The sequence below is a fragment of the Pelobates fuscus genome, chromosome 3 (assembly GCF_036172605.1).
Source record: "Pelobates fuscus isolate aPelFus1 chromosome 3, aPelFus1.pri, whole genome shotgun sequence".
Lineage (NCBI taxonomy): Eukaryota > Metazoa > Chordata > Amphibia > Anura > Pelobatidae > Pelobates > Pelobates fuscus.
Genome location: NC_086319.1, coordinates 59,850,293 through 59,871,495, shown reverse-complemented (window position 1 = coordinate 59,871,495; position 21,203 = coordinate 59,850,293). Strand labels below are relative to the sequence as shown.

Below are 21,203 nucleotides of genomic sequence, written 5' to 3'. Positions count from 1 at the left end.
TAGGTTGCAGCCTGTAGGGAGGGGTTATGACAATGTGATATATGCTAAAGTTTCATGAGATTTTAGAATTTAGTTCCGGATTTGTAACTAATTAATATGTGTAGTCTATTATTGATAAATTATTCAAAGGATTACTCTTCTTATTCTTCATCTGAGATATCTTTGCTTCCTTTCACACCAATGGTTTTGTTTGCATGGCAGGGTTCTTTAGTGCATTACACTTGGACCTCTGCTCATTTGTTGTAATTACATCACTTTCCATACAGCTATAGTTACCTATGCTTTGATGATCTCCAATCACATAACAGGCAGCGCATGCAGTGTTAAGCCATTGTAGCATACAATAAGCATTAATCTTTTACTCGAAAACGTTCCACAAAAAAAAAGCAAACAAAGCAGAACTAATTTGTTATATTTACTTTACATTGTCTTAAGAACACAATATTCCAAATCCTGCTAATGAAGAAGTTAGATACGGTGAATTGTGAACAATTTCAACCATGGTTGTAGTCACAGATAAGCCTTTTTGACCTAAATTGTGAAATTCAGTTTCCAATTCACTATAATTCAGTGTCTAGTGAATAACCCTGTGTATATCTAACTAGCTCATATTATGAGGTCAAAGCAACGAGGTTAATGAGGAAACCTAAAAGATCAGATACATATGTATGTTTTGTTTTCTGGTTTCTTATATGGCATTTCAGAGGCTGTAATCATGCAAGAGAATACATTATGGGTAACTATTCATAGTGCTGGATATGGGGCTGTGAAGAGAAATGGAGGAATATTTAATGAACAATAAACAAAAAAACAATGTACTAGATTGTTTTTACTAATTTATTGTTTGTTATTGCCTTTTCTCCCTGAGGAAGTCTGCATGGTGACTGGACGAAATGCGTAGGACCTATAGGTTCTGTTTGATTTTTATTTGTAAGCTGGAATGCACTGAAACATTCCTGACATCCACTGTTCCCTCTAAGGTGTGCGCGCATACACCTATTTTCGAGGGAGCGCTCCCTCTGTAGTGATTCAGGGAGCCATAATAGGAAGTCACTCTGGGCCTGGCATCACTACAAAGGGTGCACGAGGGAGCAGAGAGCAAACAGAAGATCCCTCCTCACTGAACCCCAGGGAAGAAAATCCCCACTGGATCCCAGGTTAGAAAATACCCACTAAAACCCAGGGAGAAAATCTCCACTGGACCCCCAGGAGAAAATATCCTAACGCTAGGGAGGCTGGATGGGCCTATATAATTAAATAAAACAACAAGAAATACAATTAATTTGTGTGTGTGCGCAATAATGTGTAAATGTGTGAGTGTGTGTCTGTCAGTGTGTATTTCAAATCCATGAGATTGTGTGTATCTTTGAGAGTGTGCATCTGTGTGTTTAAGAAGTATTAGTGCATATCTCACCATTTATTGGACAAAGAGCTCCTTTTGAAAATTGAAAAATCTATGGGTGACATTTCTCCATATAATGTTTGCTATTGGCGCCTGCTGAATTGGGTTGTTTGTTTCTCCAGTGTGCTTTGGACATATCCCATCATATCAAGATTATTTTGTGTTTTTAAGAAGCATTAATGGATAGATCACAATTTATAGAGAGGTTATTTTTCAAATGCTTCCCTCCTCTCCATGTAATGTTTACAAAAATTGTGTCAGCTATGATTTATGTGTAAGATGCATTTATTATGTCTATATCACCATTTATTGGACTGCATTCACTGTTTCTGCCCATGTTGAGAATTAAACATGCTTACCCAAATACAGTCAACAAGCTACCAGTATTATATTTTGGCTGAATGAAAGGTCAATTTGTTTTATGGATTAAATTGCTGTTTACGGTGATGAAGGTGGGGCTGAAGCTTTGTGGTAAAGCACATAGGCAAGAAGCTAGATATTTATATTGAAAATGTTTGTGTGTACCCTTGTCAGTGCAGTCGCCCCCTGTTGCTTTAGATGGACTGTTGGACAGACCAAAATGGGGATTAGCATAGAGGCTTGTCTGTCTGAATGACTGACCTTATAGTAATACTTTTGAGTAACAACTAGTACATTATCATGTAGTAATACTGTAATGTAGTGTTATTAACCATGAGAGAGGCTGCGCTGTACCAAAATTATCGAGAAACGATTTAAGCCTTATATTCGCAAAAACATTCAGCACGCACAAAATGTTTAATCCGGAAAAAAAATTTGCACACACCAACTAAAAAGAATTAGAGGGAACATTGCTTACATCACTTGATACACCTGCCTCCTTCTATATCTGGTAAGTGCATTTGGTTGCATCTCTGGTTGATCTGCTAAATGGTATTAAACTATGATGTTCTTTTTTTCTTTAGATTTGAAGCCGTATTCCCATACTTTTGTTGTATATCTAAAAAGGCTGTAAGCATTTGGTATTAAGTCAGTAATTTTATTTTGTAACTGAATTGATCATATTTCTTTATATATTTTGTTACGCATGGCTATGGATGTTCTGACTGCTCTCTTTCCTTGCAGTATATTCTCCATCATCAAGTTTTTCCCAACCATGTTATTTTTACGAAGGTTAAAAACCTGAATGAAGCAACATCTATCTTGTGCTACTAAACCGTTTTCCTACGTGGCAGGACACCGAGCTGTCTTTCTTAAGTCCAAGCCAGGCATACTTCTTCTGACAGATCAATCAGTCTCACTAGCTGCGCTTTATCTGCCACTCACTTAAACAAATCTCTTGAAGGGCTCCAGATTTTCCCCAGAACAACACTGACTGCAGCATTCTTACCCTTTTTTGCATTTCAAGCTTTATCCAAACACTCAACCAATTGCCACCTTGCTATGTGTGTTATCTGCTTTAACTCCCTCAATACCTTCAGTGTCCCAGTACAAAGCCTCTGATCTCAGGAATTCCTTTCCCCATCACTCAACAGCTACAATCCCCCCACTCAACATAACAAAACACGCAGACACGGAGCTGGATTGTGTGTGTAATATATATATAAAATAAACCAAAGTGTAAGCATATTGTAAATATGTTGTCTTGCTTTATTTCTCTTACCTATATTGTAAAATGCACAAATAAACAATGTAATACGTAACAAATATTCTGCAACGTAATTATAGGATAAGACTTTGTATACTTTAGTTGCTGTTAAAAACGTTGACATTTACACAGGTGCGCAAGTGCATTTTTTTTAAAGATAATAGAGAAAATGTCAAAATAATTCTGCAGTGAACCAAGAGGCGGAAATAATGTTCGTATGATTATAGGTCATATATGGAAATGTTAGGATCTGTGTACACAGAGTTTGTGTAGTTTTCTATTCTCATAACTTCTGGATTACATTCACCTAATCCGCGTGTCATGTGACGTGCCAAGGACGATAAACCATTACATCTAAACATGCCAGTACATCATACTGCCTTTTACAGAGCAACGCGACACATTTGTTTCTCTTGTGTATAGTGGCTGCAGGGATCTTTGTGAATATATCTAACTAAACATTGTGCTAAAGGGTCTTTGCATCTGTAGATGGGCATGAATAGCATTACAAAAATGACAGGCTTCCAAAAATATTTACCTTGTACTAGATGCCATGATAAAACTGGTATAAAAAATTATATATTTACGATTTCTAATACAGCTCTTTTATCAAGCTATCTTTACATATATCTCCTCTGGTTTATGCAAGTCACATCTTTGCAGTTTGTTTAAAACGTCTAAAACTGTTGCTTTATAAATAATGTTAATAAGAATGATTTATACTCATCAATAAGAAAACAGCGACCAGAACAGATTAGTCAAGGTCAGCTTTGATAAATACTGAAGATACTTGAAGGAACTAAAAGGAACAATACAAGCATCAAACACAACAGTGCACTGTAGTGGTTATGGTGACATTATATATAGTCAAGCCGTTTAAGAATGGCTTGACTTTTTACCTGGAGTCCGTCAAGCATTGTTCCCCGCCTCTACTATATCACGTAGAGAACCAGAATCTTCTGCTTAACAGAGTGCAGGGCTAGCTCATTTGCTAACCGCATATGCCGATTACTCAATACCAATGAGCTAAGTCCTGCATCGCTGAGCTTAGCGCAGACAGAAAGCGTAGGGTTGTGTAGCAGAGCTCCCTGTACCCCGGCTGGGTACCTGCGCCAGAGGGGTTGCTTCCTAGCTTGACCAGGGAGATGGATGGGGGGGAACTAGCTCTTTTAGTCCTTACAAGGACTGTCCCCGTTGCACCCCCTGCACGCTGGAACAGCACACACCGTGGTTAAATCTTCCTTCCCTCCAATAACCAGAAGACACAGTTCTGGAGGTACAAACCCTGACAATTTTTATTTGGAACACACAGCTTTTACGCACAGACCCTCACAGGGGGTCTCCATTCAGTCCAACACAATCCCGGGCAGGAGGGGGTTGGGTTACAGATAGCCATCTCCCGCTCTGGGAGATACCAACGGTACACAGGGACACACATTAATACATATTCCATACAGGGGGGTAAACTTTGGGGTTCGGCGCCCCGGGAAGGGGTCACACAGATTAAACCTACATCACTATTTAGCCCCGGGTCCCATCTGGGATCCCTAAAAAAAGCAGGGTGATCGACGTACAGAGCCCGAGAAATCATCGTCTAAAGTCTGGGGCTCGAGGCTCTGTATATCCCTGAAATTTGTTCCATTAAGTTGCTTGGTTTAGTCCGGCGAATTCAAACTTCGCGCCTAAACCAAGTAACAACCAATCAGCCGCAAGGTGCAAAACCAAAACGCGCCAATCAGCTCGCAGGGAGGAGAGGAGTCTCAACACCCAATCAGACGAAAGGGGGCGGAAAACTCTATTACACCAATCGCCGCTCGGGAAGGAGAGGGGTTTCGCCGCCCAATCAGGAAAAGGGCACGAACCCAGTTTGAATGGGCGCGCCCTCTCCCATTGGTCGACACGGTACATCCATGTACTTCCATGTGACCAGCGGGACCCCTGTGGTTGTGTAGCCAACTCACAGTTCCAGGGATGCCGCTGGGGCTTGTGCCCCTCTCTGGGGACTACCTCCACTCAGGTAGCACCGGAGAGAGCGCTCGCTTGGGCAGCTACAAGCCCAGCCTCGTAGCTCCCGGGCAGGGGGGAAGGTGACCAGTGATTATAGCTCTGTTAGGAGCAGGTAGGGCGATCCCCGAGACGGGGACCTAAAACAGTGCGATTACGCTGGTTCTGGATACGAATGCTGTCCCTGGTTGGCGTTCGGTTATACGAACCGGCAGCCACCCAGGGGAAGCACGCGCCGCTTGTTTCCCTTGTGGTTTTCATACCTCGTTATGAGGTGTGAACATTCTATACTAACATTCTAAATGAGGTATCAGGGTGGTCCCTGTTCGGGAGACGAACGGACCCCATTCGTATGAGTTCTCCAGTACAGGGAGCAGGTAAAACACACAAATACACCACAATTACATGGGGAAACACAGTATGCAAGGGAAAATCGTGGGAATAAGCACTGGGAATACGAAATACAAGGGTAAAATGTATGAATATTCAATGGGCATGGTACTCAGTGGCGGTGGCCCGCCACAGGCCCCGGTTCAGTTGTAGTGGAGGTGGGGAGTGGCACCCAGTCTAATGGACCCTTGGTAAGAAGTCAAGACACTCTAAAACAGTTTGACTACATACAATGATGGGGTGCTGGGGCACCAGGGCACCATAACCACTACAGCACCTAAACAACATCCAACAGGCAGAAAACTAAAAAAACTAAAAATAAGCCTTAGTATGCAATGTGTAAAAAAGCAAGTTTATCAACGTGTTGCCCACCTGCACTGGTGCCGCCATGCCTCTTATCAGCAACCCCCTATAGGTACATGAGCATGTGCACAAAATGTAAGATCCTTATTAACGCCTGACATCTACAAAGGGAATCAACACAGTAAAGGAGGAGACTATATTTAAAACTACCAGAGCAAGATGATAGTCTTAAATTAGAGGGGCAAAGGTTTAAAAATAATATTAGGAAGTATTACTTTACTGAGAGGGTAGTGGATGCATGGAATAGCCTTCCAGCTGAAGTGGTAGAGGTTAACACAGTGCCCTAAGCATGCGTGGGATAGGCATAGGGCGATCCTAACTATAAGATCAGGCCAGGGACTAATGAAAGTATTTAGAAAATTGGGCAGACTAGATGGGCCGAATGGTTCTTATCTGCCGTCACATTCTGTTTCTATGTGCACTTGGACTTTTAACATTTATTCTCTCAAGTTATTGTATTTTTGTAATGTTTACTGTGCATGTTTGATACTCAGTAATCTGTTTGTCACTGTTTCCACTGTTGCTTTGTAGGCTATATTCCTGGTGGAGACCTGCACATGCAGATTTTCCACTATTTCAGTATCTTATTTCTGACAAACAATGAAATTTAATTTGAAGGGGAAAGAAAGAGTTTAAAAGTTCTGCGACTTTAATAAAATTTGACTTATCTGTTGTGGTATTCATTACTGTAAAGGTAATTAGCATATACACGTTCTCTCCACTATCCTGATTTTTTTAACCCAAATTTATAAGGTAAAGATAAGTTATTAAAATAAGCAGAGGAAGATAGTCTGCTACATGCTGTTATACACCTATAATAAAGTATATATACACACACACACACACTTTATACACCTGTGAATATTCTTTATTCCACTATTACTTTTGAGTAATACTGGAATTTGGTTAAATATACCGTATATACTCGAGTATAAGCCGACCCGAATATAAGCCGAGGCCCCTAATTTTACCCCAAAAAACTGGGAAAACGTATTGACTCGAGTATAAGACTAGGGTGAGAAATGCAGCAGCTACTGGTAAATTTCTAAATAAAATTAGATCCTAAAAAAAATATATTAATTGAATATTTATTTACAGTGTGTGTATAATGAATGCAGCGTGAGTGTATGAGTGCAGCGTGTGTGTATGAGTGCAGCGTGTGTATGAGTGCAGCGTGTGTGTATGAATGCAGTGTGAATGTATGAGTGCAGCGTGTGTGTATGAATGCAGTGTGAATGTATGAGTGCAGCGTGAGTGTATGAGTGCAGCGTGTGTGTATGAGTGCAGCGTGTGTGTATGAGTGCAGCGGGTGTGTATGAGTGCAGCGGGTGTATTAATGCAGCGTGTGTATGAGTGCAGTGTGTGTGTATGAATGCAGTGTGTGTGTATGAATGCAGTGTGTGTGTGTATGAATGCAGTGTGAATGTATGAATGCAGTGTGAGTGTATGAATGCAGTGTGAGTGTATGAATGCAGTGTGAGTGTATGAATGCAGTGTGAGTGTATGAGTGCAGCGTGTGTGTATGAGTGCAGCGTGTGTGTATGAGTGCAGCGTGTGTGTATGAGTGCAGCGTGTGTGTATGAGTGCAGCGTGTGTGTATGAGTGCAGCGTGTGTGTATGAGTGCAGCGTGTGTATATGAATGCAGCGTGAGTGTATGAGTGCAGTGTGTGAGCGTATGAGTGCAGTGTGTGAGCGTATGAGTGCAGTGTGTGTGTATGAATGTGGTGTGTGTGTATGAGTGGTGTGTGTGTATGAGTGGTGTGTGTGTGTGTGTGTGTGTTGCAGAGCCTTGGTGGGGGATGGGCAATTTTTTTTTTTTATTATTTTAATATTTTTTTTATTATTATTTATTTTTATTTATTTAATTACATTTTTTATTATTTTTGTATTATTATTTAATTTTTCTTTTTTTATTACTACTAATTATTTTTTTTTCGTCCCCCCTCCCTGCTTGATACATGGCAGGGAGGGGGGCTCTCCTTCCCTGGTGGTCCAGCATTGGCAGTTCAGTGGGGGGCTGTGGGGGCTGTAAGAGAGTTTACTTACCTCTCCTGCAGCTCCTGTCAGCTCTCTCCTCCTCCGCGCCGTCCGTGCAGCTCCCTCTGTCAGCTCCCAGTGTAAGTCTCGCGAGAGCCGCGGCTCTCGCGAGACTTACACTGGGAGCTGACCGAGGTGCTGAACGGACGGCGCGGAGGAGGAGAGAGCTGACAGGAGCTGCAGGAGAGGTAAGTAAACTCTCTTACAGCCCCCACAGCCCCTGTCTGTATTATGGCAATGTAAATTGCCATAATACAGACTATTGACTCGAGTATAAGCCGAGTTGGGGTTTTTTAGCACAAAAAATGTGCTAAAAAACTCGGCTTATACTCGAGTATATACGGTAACCAAATCTTGTTTAACCAATGCAGTTCATTGTATTATTATTATTATTATTGCCATTTATATAGCGCCAACAGATTCGGTAGAGCTTTACAATATTATAGGTGTGTAATGAGCCTGTGTACTGTGTCCCCAGTATCTCAAGCTCATCAACTCTGAGACTGCTAGGATAATGATAATCAATGTCCAAATTTTGATGGCTTTGGGAGGATAATGTGGAAGTGTAAAGTCTCTGCCATGGAAGCACCTCTAATGGCTGTCAGCATGACTGCCACTAGAGGAGGAGTTTACCCTGTCTCTCAAAAACTGCAATGTTTTACATTGCACGGTTTTAGGAGGCAAGTACACTGCTTCCCACCACTTCATGGAGATTAAGTGGTCTGGGTGGCTATAGTGTTCCTTTAAAGGATCACTATAGGGTAAGGAACACAAACATGTATTCCTTTGTTAACACCACCATCTACCCCCCCCCCCCCCCCCCCCGGCCCCTCATGCCTCCATAAATATAGTAAAAATCTTACTGTATTCAAGTCTGAAGCTGTAAATCTGCATGCTGTTAGACTCAGAAAAACAATCCCCATAGGATTGGCTGAGGCTGACAAAGCGGCAGATCAGGGGCAGAGCCAGCATGGTTCAAACACAGCCCTGGCCAATCAGCATCTCCTCATAGAGATGAATTGAATCAATGAATCTCTATGAGGAAAGTTCAGTGTCTGCATGCAGAGGGAGGAGATACTGAATCACAGGATGCTGTGCACAGTGCTGCCCTGTGCTCTGCTGACAGCAGATCTGAGTGGATGGAGGCATATTATGCCTCTATCAACTCCGAAGTCCATCTGGCACACTCTGAGTGACTGCAACTGGAGGTGTTCCTAGCTTTCAATGAAAACACTGTATTTTCTCAGAAAATACAGTGTTTACATGAGAAAGGCTGCAGGGAGCTATAGTTCTCACCTGAACAACCTCATTAAGCTGAAGTTGTTCAGATGACTATAGTGTCCCTTTAAAGATTTATTCTATATTTTTAGTCTTTTAAATAATATGAATCATTTTACAATTTTATATTTCAGATTTTCTGACTAAATATTTCAACCACCACTTACTAAATTGTAACTAAAAAAATAAACTATATACACACACACACACACACACACACAAAACCTATTTTGCCATTTATGATCTGAAGCAAAACAAACAATTCTCACCTGAGTCAATACATTTAGCTGATTCACAATATGTTCCAGTGTATTGTTCACGGAAGGGGGGAGGATTGTTTGGCCATATCCTGATGACTTTTCTGCCTGTCCTCTTCTCATTGAGCTGGGCTGAAAGAGAGGTGACAAAGATTGAGGTGCTCTGTTATGTTCTTTTGGATCTCGATACAAGGTGTGCAATAGTTGTGCCTACAAAATGACACAAAACATGCATACAGAATTTATTTTCTTCTTCAAAACATTGTATGCAAAGTAAACCAATCACTATATTTTTTTAAAATTTGTTTTACCATAAATAAATTCAATAAGCAATGTTGTATTAAGGTTATTTACAAAAGCAGTCATCTCAAACTCTGGCATTCCTGATGCTGTGGAAGTACACATTCCATGATCTAAGGCTATCTATAACATTCAAGGAATTCTGGAACCCATAGGACCTCAACATCTAAGGGGCCAGTATTTGAGGTCACTGCAATTAAGTGTGAACTGTTGGTAATTAAAAGTAAATTTTAAATATTAGGCTGAAAAAGTCAAGTGAGAAAAATTATGTGGAACTTTTTCCAGTTTGGTTTCTTTAGTTTAAATTTGAAATTCACTTTGAATTCCTTAAAATGCACACTTTAGTGATTAATCTAGTAAATGTTTAAGTGTGCTTGCTCATTATAGACAAGGCTAAAAAATGGAAAACATGTTACATTGTAGTAGACATGTGAAGGCTCAAATCAATTTAAAAGAAATATTTCTTTAGGAAAGAAAAGTAAAAGACCAGCGAGTCTACTGACCTATCCAAAAAAAAGAAAGAAAGAAAGAAAATGCAAGAAATGACAGACAAAAAGTGTTCACAAAAGTTTAACTGGTAATATATCTCAGATCCTTTTGGTATAACCAAGCACAAAAAGTAGCGAGTATGTACGATAGTCCCAGCGGCCCCTACCTGGCTGCGTCTACAAAAAATGAATGTAGGTTTGTATCAAATAGAAAGAAAAAAAAGGTAACAAAAAAGAATTCTAATTTACTCCATAAAACAAGCAGCAATGATTTAAAATAGTAATTGTACACAGAATTTTAAATAAACGTATATGAAACATATATGGCCCCTCCCTCTACAGTAAATTAATTATTGGCAGAGGAGTCAAAGTTGACAGTACAGTCCTATGCGTGACAAATGACTCTTCACAGTAACAATAGTGCATGTGCTGTAGTTCCAGTGATACTTCTCTATGGCAAGAGCATCTCACTTGCTATAGGAGTATATTAACACTGACAGATGTCACTCTGTTCTAATGCGGACATGCTAGCAATGGTGCCGATGACACCCAGATATCGTTCTCCTCCCCTGACCTCTCCCCCGCTCTCCTAGAATGTGTGACCGGTTGCCTTTCTTCCATTTCTGGTTGGATGTCCTCCCACTTTCTGAAACTCAATCTCTCTAAAACGAAGCTCCTTATTTTTCCTTTTCATCACAATAATCCTCTTTTGCACTCCCTGAAAGTTGATGGTACCCGCATCAGCCTGTCTTTGCAAACGCACTTCGTCTTGGTGATATCTTTAATCCTGACCTCACCTTTGCCCCTCACATCCAGTCTGTCACCAAACCCTGCCATTTCTACCAAAACATTGCCCGCATCTGCCCCTTTCTTACACAACAAGGTAGCGCCGAGTAAATTATTACAGGGATGGATATTGATTTGGGGCTAAGGAAGAGAGATAAAACAGTTACTTAAAATAAATGTACAGCTGGGAGTGGTAAGCGGGGGGAGGAGGAAAGGAGCAGACTAGCCACTTGTTATAAACAAGTAAATATTTGACAACCGACATTCAAACAGCCAGATTATTAATAATTACATGTAACAGCAAGTACAAAATATTACAGTAGTAAACTATATGTAAGAATGGTAGCATCGTTATAGTAAAGTAATAATCTAGTAACAAAATTACAAATCCGGTTGAATATTTTCTCTCATTTTCTCATCTATAACTTACAGCTGCAGTGTCTTGTTGCAGGAATGGATGTTGGTTTGGGACTTACAGCTGCAGTGTTCAAAAAGGGCCATGGTAATGAGTGAGGACCAAGTTCTCCCAGAAGTGAACATGACGCTGTGTGTTATATCAGTGTAGAGGGGGGTTGCAGCAAGCCGTGTCCCACTCACTATAAGAAAACCGAGCATTCGCCTTCCGATCGGCCCATTCAGAAGTCCAAATGCAAACGCCGATCGGTAAGGCAGAAGAACCGGAAAAGGGTACTTCCCATTCCATGACAGAAGCACATGCAGGAAAGCTGGAGCAGGCAAGTACCACAATAGTAACATTTTATAAATATTTTGGTTATAGTTACATTTCCCCCTTTATAATATTCTAAAGCCCTGCAGAAAAAGTTGGTGCTATATAAATGCAAATAATAATAATAATAATAATGATTTAGGAAGGATTCCTAAGCCGGGCCAAACCCGGCAGTACAGACAAGAAACAGTGTGTCACCGCATAATTTGCATGCTGGAGAGCAGAGAAGTATTCGTAAACCTGTTCTTAAAGGACCACTCTAGGCACCCAGACCACTTCAGCTTAATTAAGTGGTCTGGGTGCCAGGTCCTTCTAGGGTTAACCCATTTTTTCATAAACATAGCAGTTTCAGAGAAACTGCTATGTTTATGAATGGGTTAAGCCTTCCCCCTATGTCCTCTAGTGGCTGTCTCATTGACAGCCGCTAGAGGCGCTTGCGTGCTTCTCACTGTGATTTTCACAGTGAGAGCACGCCAGCGTCCATAGGAAAGCATTATGAATGCTTTCCTATGTGACCGGCTGAATGCGCGCGCAGCTCTTGCCGCGCGTGCGCATTCAGCCGACGGGGAGGAGAAGAGCAGGAGGAGATCTCTCCGCCCAGCGCTGGAAAAAGGTAAGATTTAACCCCTTTCCCCTTTCCAGAGCCGGGCGGGAGGGGGTCCCTGAGGGTGGGGGCACCCTCAGGGCACTCTAGTGCCAGGAAAACGAGTATGCTTTCCTGGCACTAGAGTGGTCCTTTAAAGTCATTAAATATATCATCTATCTTTATTTAAAATTAATATATTTACTGCTTCAGGAGCTACAACATCTTAAAGTGAACAGGTCATGACCCTCCTCCCAAATGTTTTAAAAGGAGTATGCTAAACACAGAGTGAAAGTGTGTATATGTTTGGTCAATATAAATACTGAAGTGTTTGGACAGGGATATTGCCAAGGTTGTAAATATGCTTTTATCTATAAGGTGTTCCATTGCCTCACTGTCAATGTAAATATTCATGCTCTATGTCATTGCATGTTTGACACCTAGAGCAAGTTTCCATTTCTCATCCTTGTGAAAGGAAGTGATTCTATTATTTACAATGTGCTAACTGTACTGTTAACCATTTAACTCCTGGGTATCATCTACAAAGTGGAGAGTAAAACCTTTTCTGCTAATTGAGTAGACAAATAACAGCTGGTAACAGAAGCACAAGTGTCCTTCAAGGGACACTCCAGGCTAGAATTGACACATTTTTATTGAATGCGTCATATAAATAATACATTAAAATGCATAAGCAAAAACAATAAATAAATAAAAAATTATTAGCATTTGAAGTTCTTACATTTACTGCAATTCTTTATGCTCTGCAGCATCTGCAGTCAGCTCTCACCAAATCAGGAAGTATCCATCATGCTTCTCATGTAGCTGATCTAGTAGTGAAAATGTCTGCTATCTCCTGTAGAAGTCATGACATCATGCACAGCTTAATTCCGGGACCAAATATGGAAATTACACGAGTGTATTCAATTGTAGGCAGACACCATGCATTGGTGGTATATAAACCAGGTTAGAGCAGGTGGTTATATACCAAGATCTATTTTCTAATGTAACTAAAGGACTATTGATTTATAAAAGGCGTATGTTCTCCCCTTAAATAAATATGACTGTTTACCGCAATACAAAATGGGTTGGAGTGCGTTCTGTGAGAAGATGCAGAACTTGTAGTGATACCGGAGAAACTGACGGAAGCGAAGCACAGAGAGATGGACACAGGTTTCTTCAGGAAGGAAGAGATTCTTTATTGGATCACCGATCGGGACTCAGAGGGACTAGCGTCACCAAAATACAGCAAGTTCTGAGCCCCGGACAATAGTGCAGGCTCCTTATATAGGCACATAACTCCTCCCATATTAAGCTCCACCCGCACATTCTCTTGACCAATCAATACAAATAAGAATTAACTTCCTGCTTGACCGCATGGTCTGTCCAGCACAATGGAGGAGGGGGAATACTACATCCTGTATTCTTGCACATGCTCCATACACTACTGATCGTATCTTGCCTCGTGCAACCAACTGATCGATACGTCAGCATATGCACGTACACATGCCACGTGGTAATCTCGGCCTACTAAATTTATTTTTACCGAGATTCCACCACATTCCCCCCTTTGATGCCTCTTGATATTTTACAATTACTTGAGGCATCACTTAACCTGGGTTTGCATACACCTCAAGTTACCATGAACCAGACCAGACTTATCTATGATGTGAATCTTCAACACTCATCTTCCTGCATTGGTTCTCCCTGATCTAGAGCCTTATACTTATAAATCGCCATTATCTGTGCAGCAGCCTTCCTCTCTGCTATATTTTCTATCAGGCTTTGCACAGACCTAACTACTAAGGGTATAAGACACGGCAGGAGTAGACACAACATTAAAATCAGTAGGACTCCACCTACCACTGCCTTAAGCCCTCCAAACCACTCATACCAGCTACCAAACCAACTACTTGGATTATACCCTTTCCATACCTGAGTAGGCACATGCGCTAGTTTAACCATATGGCTAGTAAGCTCAGCTATTGCTTGCCCTTCGTCATCTATTTGAAGACAGCAATTGCTCAGGTTAAACTTCCCACATACACCTCCCTCTACTGCCAAAAGGTAATCCAAGGCTAATCTATTTTGGTAGACTGCCGTCCTCATCCTGGTGTTATGCTTCGCTAGAAGATTGAGCGCTTGTGATGTTTCGTTAGTAATAATCTCAACCACCGCCTGTAATCTTATAATACGGTTGAGCATATAAATAGGGGTTCTGTAACCAAAGGTACCATCCTCAGCCCACGTGGCTGGCCCATAATAATCTATGATACGCTGGGGAGGCCATTCATCATCTTCCCAGGCGCCTATCTCTATGGGTCCCCTTTTCTTCCTATGATTCACATCATACACTTTAACACCTAAAGTCTCACCTGTTTCAATCGGTAACAAGAAGAAGGATGGTTTGAGCATACCCAACACACATGCCCCTTCCCAGTCCTGTGGCAACTCCGAATAGGCTTTCTTACCACAGATCCAGTACAAATTTGCTGGGGCTCTCCAGGTAGATGTGATGGATAAATCAAACCACACATCCTTTAAATTGGCGTATCTAGCAAACGGGTTAGATGGTTCTGAGACATTTGAAGCCGACCACCAAGTTGTATTCTTTGTATCATCATCATAAGCTTTTTGCCCTAGACAAGTTAATTCTCCTACAGAAGTATTATACATTATTCCTTTCCTTGCTATGCAAACATAACCTATGATGGAGGTCTTTAATCTCCACTCAGATTTACCTCTAACACTCATATGATAATCGGCTTGTGTAGATATTAATTGGTCAACTGCCTCAGAACCGGACATTACCTCCTTTGCTTCCCAAGGCCATTGGTCTCCCATGTTAGTACCTCCACACACATAGCAGTTGGTAACATTAAGACTACCAGCAATACTTTTGGCTAAATCAATAAACAGGTTTTTAGCATTATGGGGGATCTTATTATCTATACTCATCTCTTCATAAAAGGAATGGTATACTTGATGAGTTTGGGAGGATACCGTATCAGTCTCTATCCCTATAAACAATACTGTCCCAGGATCTAAACCCGTCCCGTATATCTGAAACCCAAATAAATTGCCATATTTGTCTAAGAACTTATCGGGGTTATTTATAAGTATATGGATGGGATTACATTCCATAGACTTACAATATGGGCTGGTAGGCAACTTAGTCACTATCATGTCTTTGTCTACTGTCTGTCCCCAAGTCGCCCACCCCACACAAGACCAATATGGGCAAAAGTTATAGTCTTTATTTGGGCATCTAGGACTCACATATTTATTTTTACTACTGGGACAAATATATTTATCATTAGACCCATACGTCCTCTCCCATCTAAGATCCCCACATACATTCCACGGCTTTCTACCACTTGATATCGCCTTACACGCATCAAATAGCAGAACACCCGAAGAATGTACGGATTCTAACACCGTCTTATTAATTAGGGTCCCCTGAGGATCTCCATTCCTGAGAGTCAACCAAATTGTACGGGGTTGATACTCCGGACTGAAGCACTTAGGTTCTCCTACTCCTAAATGGCACACACTATAATCTATATTTAAGTATCTACATCTCGATACATCTCCTTTACACTCGTATTGTGAATGCCAAATTAGGGTTTGGGAAATATGGTTACCTGTTCTCGTAGTCTTAATGCATACCTCACAGCTAGGAGTGTCGGTACCTCTACCTTCCTGAATATAAAAACACACATAAATAAACACTATCAAAAACACATCTTTCGCCGTCATCCTCAGTCTTCGTCCGTGCGAAGGCACCTCAGCTTCCAGGATGTAAGGGCTGCAAGGAATGGAGTTCTGCTCGTCTTCACAGGAGTCCCTTCGAGACTTTCCCTGGCTTATAAACTATATGTCGGTAAGCGGACAGGCTTTATTATGGCCGTCTAAAAACACTCACTTCACCAAATCCCTGTAACAACAAAATTTGTAATCCACAATAGTTCCTCGTTACTCCGACTGAGTAGTGCGTTTTAACCGGATCTTGCAGGGATTCTCTGGATCTGCTGTAACTTGCCAAGAATCGACTGCTGCTGGTTTAACCCTGGAGTGATGTATCCACGGAGTCACTTCGGCTACTTTTATCGCTGTAGGGGTAGACAAAAGAACAACATAAGGACCTCTCCACTTGGGCCCTAATGGTACATTATTCCACTCTTTAATCCACACTTGATCTCCTGGATGATAACTATGAACAGGGGGATAAATATTCACAGGTAATCTATCTTGTACCCATTTCTGTACCTCCTCCATAGTCTTACCCAACTCTACAACCTGCTGCCGGGTAATTCCTTCTCCCAACTGACTCAAATCCCCCCTTAAGTTACCAAGTACGGGAGGTGGTCGCCCATACATGATTTCAAAAGGAGAGAGGCCCATCCTTCTGGTAGGGGTACTGCGGATTCGCAATAGAGCTATGGGTAAGAGAACGTTCCACTTAAGTTGGGTTTCCTGACACATTTTAGCCAACTGGTTCTTAATAGTTCTATTCATTCTCTCTACCTTACCAGAGCTCTGGGGTCTATATGCAGTATGAAGCCTCCACTTTATACCAAGAATATGAGTCAGTTGTTGTAGGCACTGATGAACAAAAGCTGGACCATTGTCCGATCCTATAGAACAGGGTAGTCCATATCGGGGTATTATTTCTCGTAGCAGGAATCTCACAACTTCTCCTGCTTTCTCTGTACGAGTAGGACATGCTTCTACCCAGCCTGAATAGGTGCACACAATTACCAGCAGGTAACGATGTCCACCCGATTTAGGCATCACTGTAAAGTCTATTTGTAGATCGGACATGGGGAGTCCCCCCATAAACTGGACTCCTGGTGGCTTTACTGGTCCTTGTCTTGCATTATTTTTAGCACACGTTACACATCTTCGTACAATGGCCTGAGTCAAGTTGGACAATCTTGGTATGTAGAAATGTTTCCTGAGAGATTCCTCTGTACTGTCTCTCCCAGAATGTGTCCCGTTATGATAATTTTGGACAATTTCTACCGCTAGTGATGCTGGTATGACTATTCTTCCATCTTCTAGCTGATACCACTTGTTCTCCAAATACTTTCCCGGTTCAGTCTTTAACCACTCCTCTTCTTGAGCTGTATAAACTGGAGTCCATTGAGACAGTGGAGTTGGTATAAGAGCAGCTATATGCCCCACATACTCCTGTCTTCCTGATTCAGCAGCACGCTTAGCTGCACTATCTGCCATCCGATTTCCCTTGGTTACATCACCATCTCCTCTCAGATGCGCTCGACAATGTATGATACCGACTTCTTTCGGCTCCCACACTGCTTCCAATAGTTGTAGGATTTCAGCTGCGTATTTGATTTCTTTGCCTTCTGAATTCAGTAGTCCTCTTTCTTTATACAAAGCTCCGTGGGCATGAGTGGTTAAAAACGCATATTTGGAGTCCGTGTAGATGTTCACTCTTAAACCTTCAGCCAATTGTAACGCTCGTGTCAGTGCTATCAATTCTGCCTTTTGTGCTGATGTTCCTTTCGCCAGTGGCCGAGCTTCTATCACCTTGTCTATTGTTGTTACTGCATATCCTGCATAGCGGATCCCTTCTTTCACATAACTACTGCCGTCGGTATAATATTGAACATCGGGGTTCTGGATGGGAAAATCACAAAGATCTGGTCTACTTGAGAATACTTCATCCATTACTTCCAAACAATCATGTTGACTTTCAGTAGGTTGTGGCAAAAGGGTAGCTGGATTTAAGGTATTTACAGTCTCTAAATGCACTCTGGGGTTTTCACACAACATTGCTTGATACTTGGTCATACGGCTGTTACTAAACCAATGATTTCCTTTGTAATCCAACAACGTCTGTACTGCATGTGGGACTCGTACATAAAGTTCTTGACCCAGAGTGAGTTTATCGGCTTCAGCTACTAGCAGGGCGGCTGCAGCTACGGCTCTTAGACAAGGTGGAAGTCCGCTGGCCACTGCATCCAATTGCTTAGACATGTAGGCAACAGGTCTTTGCCATGATCCCAAGTACTGTGTCAATACTCCCACAGCCATTCTTCTTTGCTCGTGTACATATAAGTAGAATGGTCGTGTGTGATCAGGTAGACCTAATGCTGGGGCACTCATCAAAGCCTTCTTCACATCTTCAAATGCCGTTTGCTGTTCTTGAGTCCATAAGAAGGGGTCGTGCTCTGTACCTTTGATAGCTGCATACAGAGGTTTTGCCAGTATCGCGTAGCTGGGAATCCATATCCTACAGAAGCCTGCTGCCCCCAAGAATTCTCGCACTTGTCTTCTATTCTTGGGTATTGGTATTTGGCAGACAGCTTCTTTTCTCTCTGGCCCCATAATTCTTTGACCTTCAGAGATATGGAATCCCAGATATTTGACAGTTGGCAAACACAACTGAGCCTTCTTTCTAGACACCTTGTATCCTGCCTTCCAGAGAATGTGTAGTAGATCGTGCGTTGCTTGCTGACAGATTTCTTTTGTAACTGCTGCTATCAACAAGTCATCTACATATTGTAACAATACACACTCTCCTGGGATGGACTCGAAATCCAGTAGATCTTGACTTAGGGCTGAACCAAATAGGGTAGGTGAATTTTTAAACCCTTGGGGCAGTCTTGTCCAAGTCATTTGGCGTTTTGAGCCCGTTACAGCGTTCTCCCATTGGAAAGCGAAAATACATTGACTTTCTGCGGCAATTCGGAGGCAAAAGAAGGCATCTTTGAGGTCTAAGACTGTAAAGTAAGTAGCCCCGCCCGGAATTAAAGCAAGCAGGTTATATGGATTGGGTACAACTGGATGTATACTAACAACCGCATCATTGACTGCTCTCAAGTCCTGCACAGGTCGATACTAATCTGTACCGGGCTTTTGAACAGGCAGCAATGGGGTGTTCCAGGGGGAAGTACAGAATTTTAGGATACCATACCGTATGAACTTATCCAGATAGGATTGGATGTTCTTCTTAGCCTTCTGCGGGATGTAGTATTGTCTTAGGCTCACTGAATAAACCCCAAGTTTTAGTTCAATTTTTATAGGTGGAATATTGCGGGCCAGTCCTGGTGGGTTGTTCTCTGCCCAAACTCCTGGTATGTTAAATAATGTCTCATCACTCCTAGGGTTTTGGCTAGTCAACGCTGTATAAAGTCGCCACTCTTCTTCCTTTGGTACGGATAATGTCATGATACCTGAAGGTCCATTAAACTTTAAGGATGTTGTTCCATTTGGTAGGAACGTAATCTGCGCTTGTAATTTTGATAGCATATCACGTCCCAGCAATTGGACTGGACATTCAGGCATATAAAGGAATTGATGTTTTACTACGTGGCCTCCCAATGTACAGAGTCGACTTTTAAGAACCGGTTTTTCAGCACTTCTTCCAGTTGCTCCTATCACAGTAATAGTCCTTCCAGATGGAGGAGCAACTAGATTAGTCACCACTGAATGTTCAGCACCAGTGTCGATCATGAACGCACTCCTTTTTCCCCCTATTGATACATCGACCATAGGCTCCGCTCGACCAAGGGGGATGGAGCCCGGTCGGTATCAATAGTCCTCCATGACCGTGTCAGCCAATCCCACAAAGTCCCTACCTTCTCTATCGCGGGACCTTTGCGCTGCTGGAAAATACCTGTCTTCCCTAACACTTCCTCTGTTCCCATTACTCCCTCTATTACCATTACTCCCTCCGGGGCCTCCTCTACCTCTCGCTCTGCCTCTAAAGTTTCCATAACCTATCCTAGGTCTGTCTTTCTCACACTGTTCTCTTCGAGGACACTCATTTCTCCAATGCCCTTCTTCCCTACAGTATGCACACTGATTTCTACTTAGAGGTTCCTCATTCCATCTACTATCGCCTCTATCTGGGCCCCGTCTATCTACGCCTGCGATCGCTACCGCTAGCATGTCTGCCTTTCTACGCATCTTGCGCTCTTCCTCTTTCTTACTTTCTGTTTCCCTATTCATGTATACCTTATTCGCTACCTCCATTAGTTGGGTGATGGACATACCTGCAAACCCTTCTAACTTTTGTAGCTTGCGCTTAATATCTCCGTAAGCTTGGCTGACAAAGGCGGAGTTCACCATTCGGGAATTGTCTGCGTCTTCCGGATTAAAGGGGGTATACAAGCGGTATGCCTCCAATAATCGGTCATAAAAGACACTGGGCGCTTCATCACTTTTCTGAATCACCTCAACTGTCTTCGACATGTTAATGGCTTTCTTTCCTCCGGCTTTCATGCCAGCAATTATAGCGTCTCTATAGGCTCTGAGTTGAACCATATCAGCACCATTTACATTCCAATCGGGATCGGTGTTGGGATAATGTGTTGCGGCCCATGCTGATGGATTGGCTTGGTTTAAAGTACGGGCTTTATCCTCTAGTGCTTTAATGGCCGCTTGATTAATTCTTGTCCTTTCCTCATTGTTGAATAAAGTCATTAATAACTGCTGGCAATCAGCCCATGTCGGGTTATGTGTCTGTACTATTGAGGTGAACAGATCAGTCATAGCTTGTGGTTTCTCAGTATACGAGGAATTGTGGGTCTTCCAATTTAAGAGATCGGTTGTCGTGAATGGGACATATACAAAGACTGGGTCAGCATGTGCCATTTGGCCTGCGGCATCGATATAGGCTGGCCCAGGATTCAGACCAAGAGGCATCTGATAGTGTTTTAATTGTTGGGCACCGGTCAACTGTCGGGTCTGTATGGGGCTACGTGGAGGGGCGTCAGTCATAGGTTCCAGTCGGGGAGAAATAGGGTATGGGGATGTGGGAGCTTGGTTTTGGGAAAAGGTTGTAAATAAAACACTTCGAGCCGAGCTAGATGAAGCTTGACCGGAAGTCTGAAGTGGCGCCAAATCAGGATATTCGTTTTTAATGGGGGTTGGTTCTGATTCCGGAAGGGGAGATTTAGTACGAGGGGGGGTGGATCCTGTACTGGAGGAGG

At 42.2% G+C, this 21,203-nt stretch overlaps 1 protein-coding gene across 1 annotated transcript in view; it reads right to left on the bottom strand.

The window, feature by feature from the left end:
• Window positions 1-21,203, bottom strand: part of POC1B (POC1 centriolar protein B) — a 121,166-nt gene that overhangs the window by 5,610 nt on the left and 94,353 nt on the right. Inside the window, exon 11 of the mRNA XM_063447114.1 lies at window positions 9,372-9,491. Within this exon, the coding sequence (XP_063303184.1) occupies window positions 9,372-9,491 (120 nt within the window). The remainder of the gene's footprint in view (window positions 1-9,371; window positions 9,492-21,203) is intronic.